Raw genomic sequence first — 8,500 nt, forward strand, 5'->3', positions numbered from 1 at the left:
CTACCCGTGGCGCTGTCGCTGAGCTGCCCACACCGCTGCGCACATGGTCGTAGTTCGCGTCACACGGGAGCGTGTTCCCCCGCAAGCTCTGTCGACAGCTGAACCCACCAGCGCATCTGACCCCATATGCGCATGCACCCGTGTTCTTTGTTCCTGTTGTTGCTTACCACTCTCACTTGCTGTTTGCTCCAACACCAGCTCTTTGCCAAATTTTCCCCATCCCAACCCACCCAATTTGGCGTGGTACTAGTATCACAGTACTCATTACTACATACTATCCGAGTCACGAATAAATAAGGAACTCACGGAAAGGGTGGCATTCACATGGAGTGGGTGGCTGCAAAGCACCCTGTAAGCCTTTGAGCTGACGCCCAACTCCAGGTTACCAGCTCCTTTGCATTCGTCCTACCATGCAGATGTCCGGGTGTAAGCGTAACCCCGTTAGCAGCCCACTTCCACATCTGTCCTACCATGTGGAAGTGCGGTGTAAGCCTAACCTTGTCAGGTTCAGTGTGACAGTGTACACATGCGGTAGCAGTACAGGCCGAAAATTTGATGCGGCCGAAATGGGTTTTAGCCCCGGGAGGCCGAAATTTGAATGGGCCGAAAATTTGTCGACATTACAGTGCTTGAACTGCGAAATCCCGCCAGAGCGCCCTGTCTCTCCTATGTGCCCCTCAAGAACTTCTAGTATTCAATGTTTTGCTGTCGGAACAGCTGCAGGTACAGAATGAAACAGACTTCCCAGTGCATGTAGCCGGTGACAGCATGAGTGCCACATCTTCAACTTCACCTAGGGTTCCCAGTAAAAAGGCAGTAGCCTGTTGGGACTCCCCTAGTAAAATAATAAAAACTGCTACTTCCTCCGCGTCATTAAAATTGTCGCTTCGCACATCGCAATATTTGAGACTTAGCTCGTCTTAGTCAGACTGTCGGAATCGCTGTTTTTTGTGTTCGAACACTGGTGCGACCCTTCCTGCGCAATGTCTACTTGTTACTGAAGCCGTGGTGGTCTCGGACTTTGTCGGAGCTCTCTTCCGCACCAAGCAAATTCATCACGCTCCGCACTATTCCGCCCCAGAGCACATTTCGTTTTCTGGAGTTCGTGCCGTCCCACATCGTTCGCGTGGGCATTTATCAAGACTACAAGCTCGAGTATAAGAATCCTGGTATCTCTCCTGAATAGGAAATGCTGAAGTTGAGGATGGCAAGAACAAAGCGGTCTCAAATTCCTAAAATGCGCTACTTGTGGCGCATGTTGCTGCGAAGGTAGCAGGTCTGAAAGCACCAACAAAATCAGCGAAGTGCTTGCCAAGGAAAGAAGGTGCGAAACTGCTTACCCTATCCCGTTGGAAGGTCGTTACAGTGTACTTGAAAGATGCTGGCTTGCCTTCTTTGCCTGCCACCTGGAAGCATGGATCGTTTGAAAACGAAGTTTCTTGACCTGAATTTGACCGCGCGTCTTGTTCAACGTATTGTTGAATGCTGAAGGGTCTGTCTCAAACTCTGATGAAGACGTCGACCTTAGCTGCAAGTGCAGCGAAGGGGGGGGGGGGGGGGCACAAACTAAAGCTTGGTCCGTCGACAATGCTCTGCCTCAATTTCTGGCTGATTTCTTTGCCCTTCGAGTGGACAAAACAAAATTCGAAAAATCGCTCTGGGAAGCGACAATTTTAATGACGCGGAGGAAGTACTAACTACTACTTCCCAACAAGATGTGTTACGTCATCAGCGATAAATAATAAAAATGAATAAATGTCACGGTTTGCGTGGGACTCGGCTGCAAGCCGAGTTTTCCGCATCCGCCGTGGGAACGCCACCACCCTCTAGGATCAAAGTTCATCAGCGACAAGGTTCTCTACCAAAGGGCCAATTCTGTACCGGCTCGTAGAAATGTGGAAAACGGCCCGCAATACCGAGAATGTTTTACACATGGGTTTTCATTAGAATGTGGAGTCGCCTGTACACGTGTGTACACACATAAACACATGTGCTTGCACACACACACACACACACACACACACACACACACACACACACACACACACACACGCACGCACACACACACACATACACACACACACACACACACACACACACACACACGCACACACACACACCCACACCCACGCGCATGCACACGCACACACACACACACACGCGCGCACGCACACACACACACGCTAGCACGTATGCACACACACATGCACAAATGCGCGCACACACACACACACAAACGCGCGCGTGCACACACACACACACACACACACACACACAATCTGTAGGACTAACCTCAGAGGCTGTGCTTCCCCCCTGCAATGTAGCATAATAATTTCCACCAGAGATAGTAATATCCGTTACAGGTTGGCTGCGGTCATCAAGCTTCACCACCTCAAAAACCCACCAAATGCCAGTACTTGGTTCAAATAGCTGAAACAAAATAATTTGGCATATCCACCAACGTCCAAGCAAGTTAGAGTGAGCACACACACATGCACACGCAGACACACACACACACAGACACACACACACACACCGGCACACCTCAGACCTGCGAACAGCTATGTTAGACATAGCAACTAACATAGCAACTTGTGCTGGGATTGCACCATTCAACAGCTTGCAAGGCTGAAGAATTGACCGCCACTATTTTTAGCCTGGTATCCATCACACAGCTGATTGAAGTGACTTTTTCTGGCCAGTGAATCCCTATTTTTCATTTTTCCATTTTTTAATTTCTTTTTCTTTTTTTATAATAGCTATAAAGAGAACAAATTCTGCTGTCATCGCCACACTACAACAAAGTCATGAAGGTTTACCAAAATCGATTTTCTTGTCACAATCATCAGTGGAAAGCCGTGACTGAAGAATAACCATGCCAAATCAATAATTTATATACATTCAATAATGTGTTACGAGAACAAAACAAAGTGCTAAAAATAGAATGAGGGAAGGTGAGACAATAGAAGTAAAGTGAGAGCTATAAAATTGTTGTCTCCGCGTCGATTATTTACATATTTTTCTTTTCTTTTTTCTTTTTCGACACACACACACCACACCACATAATACGGCATACACTGGCTGTTGGTAACCACCCAGGAGAATGAAAGAAGAGCTAGGAGAATGAGAAAGAGAAGAAAGACGTGTGCGACCATAATCGTCGGGAATTTAACCCGCAACCTCTCGATTGGAAATCGACTGCACATACCACTGCACCATATGGGACACACACACACACACATACACACAAACACACGGACAGACAGACAGACACAGACACACACACACAGCAACACACACACACACACACACACACACACATACACACACAAACACACTTGTACTTGCTCACTGCCAAAACTGGTCACGTGGGTCTCCCCGGGAGAGGGGAGAGAGACTCAAAAGGAATCTAGGAAAGATGACTCAATTGGCCATTGAACCACCCAACGGCCGACACCCCCTGAAATCCCCAAACTAGGGTGGACTTGAAATGATCCCACTTATGGGCTCACCACACCTCAGTAAGTGGGTGAGGACAAGGTGCAGAAAAAGGATTGACGGCATCAGGGTATCCGCCCCGGGATCCAACTGCAGGTACTCCTGCCCCCAGTGAAGGTAATACTTGGTACTAGTGTGGGTGGCTAAATCAGTGTGGATCTGATATAATCTTCACTAGCACCATTGATTACACAAGAGTTAATCTAGCCAGAAGCAGTCCATGGTTAACAGGTATGTATACTTCAAATAGAAAGTATATGAACCCTGAAACCAACAAAGGTGGTAGGTACAACAATACACCTTCAAGCAGCCGAGCCCGTTGGCAACAGGCCCAACACTATCTGGCATAAGTGTACCCACCAACCGAACTAGCACAAACACACACACACACACATACACACACACACACGCACATACATACACATACACACACGCACGCACATACACACATGTGCACGTGCGTGCGTGCACACCAGCACACAATTACATACATCCAAATACATCCACACACACGTACTAACATAATTATACTGTAATTTCAGAAATTTTTGGTGTACTTTTATTTTCGGTACTTTCAGTGCGTCTGTTTCATACCTAAAATTTCAATACACCGAACAAACACTAACACACCTAATCCAATAGGGAACTGCTTCTCTGCACCGAAAATTTCTGTTCACCTAACCTAGCCTGTTGCCCTCATACCGAAAATATTGAGCACCGAAAATTTCTGAAATTAGAGTGCTGTAAAACCGGAAATCTTCGGTGAAGATTTATTTTCGGTAACTTCGGTACAGGTAATTTTTATCTTAAATTAAACGCGACCTAAAATTCAACAATGCCATGCCACACAGTGTGCAAAATGCATTTCTTGGATCTGTGAAACTGATTTACCGAAATATTCACGCTATCGAACCGTTGATTCTGGGAAATACCGAAAATATTGCACCGCCGAAAATTCCCCGTTTTACAGTACACACGCACACGTATAAACACGTCCACGCACACACGCACACACACACACACCTGGTCCTGGTAAACACTGCCATTACGGTGACGTGTCCCCTTGCGGGGCCGACAATACGGAACGACGAGCAACGGCAGTCCGCTGAGAGAGAGGTACTAGGTCAGGGACTCAGGGATCATGTTCGAGAGAGCCATCTCTGGCAGCGATCCGGCTTATCATGGGAAACGATTCCTCTCACGACAAACACACACACACACACACACACACACACATCTCAGCCCGGAGTTTTCGGCAACTGGTAAAAGTACGCGGTAAACTCAACAACGTCACAGTACTACAAAACCGGGATATTTCGGCGGCGTAATATTTTCGGTATTTCCCAAAAATCAACGGTTTGGTAGCGCGAAAACTTCGGTAAACCAGTTTTCCAGATCCAAAAATGCACTTTGCACACTGTGTGGCGTGGCATGGCTGATTTCTAGGTCACGTTATATTCTAGTTGATAAATATGGTGGTAAAGACACGCCTGGTGTTTTATTCTAGGTAAACATTTCCTGTGCGGAAGATCAGAAGTACAGTCAACTTCGCTAATAACGACAGCGGATATAACGACAATTCGCGAATAACGACAGAATTCTCATGCCCAGAGCAAAGTCCCATCCAACTGTAATACATATAATGAGACTTCGGGTATAACGACACTTCGCGAATAAGGACACTTTTCTGATGCCCCACCGAGTGTCGCTATAGGCGAAGTTGACTGTAGCGACAAACTCGGCCATTTGAAAGTAATGTAAACTGTCCGGCTCTCCCCACTGCGCTCTTGGCCCCCATTCACACCACTCCATAGCGAGGAGGTTCGTTCTTGGGTAGATGTTGTATATCGTCCAGACAGCTGTTTCGCTCACTAAGAGCTCCTCAGTGGAGGCAGATAACGAATGAATAGCAGGTAAAGGAATCGGGAAAAGAAAAACTACAAATGTCAAGTTATTCTTCACCATCATCAGCAATAAGGAGTCCGAAATTCATGAACCAGTTTTCGGGCATTCTCTTCAAAAAATGAAATACAAGTAACCAGAACCAATGAAATATAGGGATAGGTAGCATCACAAGGGTGGCAACCATCGCAACTACGTGATAAATTTAGCGAAGAATTTATGCACAAGGGGTGATAATAAAAAGGGGAAAGAGAGAAAAGAGAAGGTGGAAGTAGTGAGACAAGACGAACTAAAACACACACACACACTGTGTAAAGACAAACACCAAATGGAGGCTACATTAACTAGTGGGATCAGGAGCGTTAGTAAACAAAGGTGGCTGAAAGCCCTATTTGAATATGCATTGTGGCCAGCCGTCTTTGATGGTAAGGTACGGTAGGGGATAGGTACGGGACAGGTACGATCGAGGGTAATACGACACCGTCTCCCGTACCATACCATCGAACACAGCTGGCCACGTACAGCTGCCCGCAATATTCAAATAGGGCTTTCAAACGCAAGATCATAACGTGAAGCAACTTGGAAGAATGGGTATGAATGCGAAGTGTATGGGGGAATGCATGTAGGGCGATAGTGCGGGTTCGAATCCCAGGATATGCCTGAAAAAAAATTGGAGAATTGAAAAATTTATAACATCCCTATGCTTTTTTTGCCGTCAGATACGGGATAGCGCCAGGCGTGACACAAACAAACACACAAATACCAAACGAGAGAGCTTGGAAGCTCCGGGCCCTACGCTATGCTTTTTTGCCTTGATGACCTAGACAAAAAAAAGCATAGGGATGTTATAAATTCTTTTTTTAAAAATCCTTTTTTTTTAAGACATAACCTGGGATTCGAACCCGCACTATTGCGCGCCCTGCATGCATCCCCCGATACACTTCGCATACATACTAATTCTTCCAAGTTGCTTCACATTATGATCTTGCATTTGAAAGCCCTATTTGAATATGCATTGTGGCCAGCCGTCTTTGATGGTACGGTACGGTAGGGGATAGGTACGGGACAGGTACGATCGAGGGTAATACGACACCGTCTCCCGTACCGTGCCGTACCATCAAACACAGCTGGCCACATACAGCTGCCCGCAATATTCAAATAGGGCTTTCAAACGCAAGATCATAACGTGAAGCAACTTGGAAGAATGGGTATGAATGCGAAGTGCATGGGGGAATGCATGTAGGGCGATAGTGCGGGTTCGAATCCCAGGATATGCCTGAAAAAAAATAGGAGAATTGAAAGATTTATAACATCCCTATGGTTTTTTTGCCGTCAGATACGGGATAGCGCCAGGCGTGACACAAACAAACAAACAAACGAACACACAAAATACCAAACGAGAGAGCTTGGAAGCTCAGGGCCCTACGCTATGCTTTTTTGCCTTGATGACCTAGACAAAAAAAAAGCATAGGGATGTTATAAATTCTTTAAAAAATTCCTCTTTTTTAAGACACAACCTGGGATTCGAACCCGCACTATCGCGCGCCCTGCATGCATCCCCTGATACACTTCGCATACATACTAATTCTTCCAAGTTGCTTCACATTGTGATCTTGCATTTGAAAGCCCTACTAGTATTTGAATATGCATTGTGGCCAGCCGTCTTTGATGGCACGGTACGGTAGGGGATAGGTACGGGACAGGTACGATCGAGGGTAATACGACACCGTCTCCCGTACCGTACCATCAAACACAGCTGGCCACATACAGCTGCCCGCAATATTCAAATAGGGCTTTCAAACGCAAGATAATAACGTGAAGCAACTTGGAAGAATGGGTATGAATGCGAAGTGTATGGGGGAATGCATGTAGGGCGATAGTGCGGGTTCGAATCCCAGGATATGCCTGAAAAGAAAAGGAGAATTGAAAAATTTATAACATCCTATGCTTTTTTGCCGTCAGATACGGATAGCGCCAGGCGTGACACAAACAAACAAACAAACAAACAAACACACAAATACCAAATTAAAGCTGTGTGGACCCTGGCTAGCTATGCAGAAGACGTTACTGAAGTAACGTCTTCTGCATAGCTATGGGAATTAAAGCTGTGTGGACCCTGGCTAGCTATGCAGAAGACGTTACTGAAGTAACGTCTTCTGCATACCTACGGGAATACTGTATAGCAGGAAATTTTCGGACGGAATTTATTTTCGTACGATTTCGTACACGGCCTCTTTGTACTAAAATTACTTCCGTACTAAAATTTGTTCCCGTGAAATTATGGACACTATACATGGGTACTGCTTGCGAACACGTGCATTTAGCATGCAGCGATGTACGAAAATAGAATCCGTACGAAAGGTCGAAATTCGGCTTTGTCCGAAAATATTTCCGTCCGAAAATTTCATGCTATACAGTAAAGTGTTCAGTTGAATCTGAAGGATCCGACGGATCTGAGATCTGGATCCCGATCCTTACCAATCGAACATGCCCTTAGATAACCATCGTGCTCCAGACATGGGGTGAGAAAGTCTACGTTGCAAGTAGTACACTGGTCGCACGCAGCACGGATCTCCCCTTTAAATCATGAAATGAAATCAGTGATTGTGCCACCGAAATATATCCTCACCTTCATGATCTCTCCCGTACTTGTGCCAACAAAGAACACAGGAAGCTTATTTATGTCAGAGTTCGCTATGCTACGGATGTCATAGCGGAAACGCAGGCTAGCTGGCAACAGGTCCAGGGACAGGAGTAAGGTGGTGTGTTTTGAGTTGATCAAGGAGACTGGATAGCTAGTTAGGGCCTGTATATCGCTGCTTGTACCAAAACAAGTGGGCGTGCTAAGACCACCACGCTGCAGGAAGAAGAAGATAGTGGAAAAGCAGGGTAGATACATTCACGAGCACCCTATTCAGATAGATAGATAGACAGTTGTCTAAAGTCCCTAGGCTGCTTACACGCGAAACTCGGAGTAACAGCGGAAAGAGACTTGTTTGATTCATTGCTGTGCAATATTTGTATTACAGATAGATAGAGAGATAGATAGGCTCTGCCCTACGTGGGTATTGAGCACTCTCCGGACAGTGAAGCACACCAC

The 8,500-nt window shown here is 46.1% G+C and overlaps 1 protein-coding gene across 1 annotated transcript in view; it reads right to left on the reverse strand.

The window, feature by feature from the left end:
- Nucleotides 1-8,500, reverse strand: part of LOC135827833 (plexin-B1-like) — a 73,463-nt gene that overhangs the window by 48,157 nt on the left and 16,806 nt on the right. The window contains exons 4-5 of the mRNA XM_065340262.1: nt 8,030-8,257; nt 2,293-2,430 (exon numbers count right to left, since the gene is read on the reverse strand). Of these exons, the coding sequence (XP_065196334.1) occupies nt 2,293-2,430; nt 8,030-8,257 (366 nt within the window). The remainder of the gene's footprint in view (nt 1-2,292; nt 2,431-8,029; nt 8,258-8,500) is intronic.

This window comes from Sycon ciliatum, chromosome 12, assembly GCF_964019385.1.
Source record: "Sycon ciliatum chromosome 12, ocSycCili1.1, whole genome shotgun sequence".
NCBI classification, from domain to species: Eukaryota; Metazoa; Porifera; class Calcarea; order Leucosolenida; family Sycettidae; genus Sycon; species Sycon ciliatum.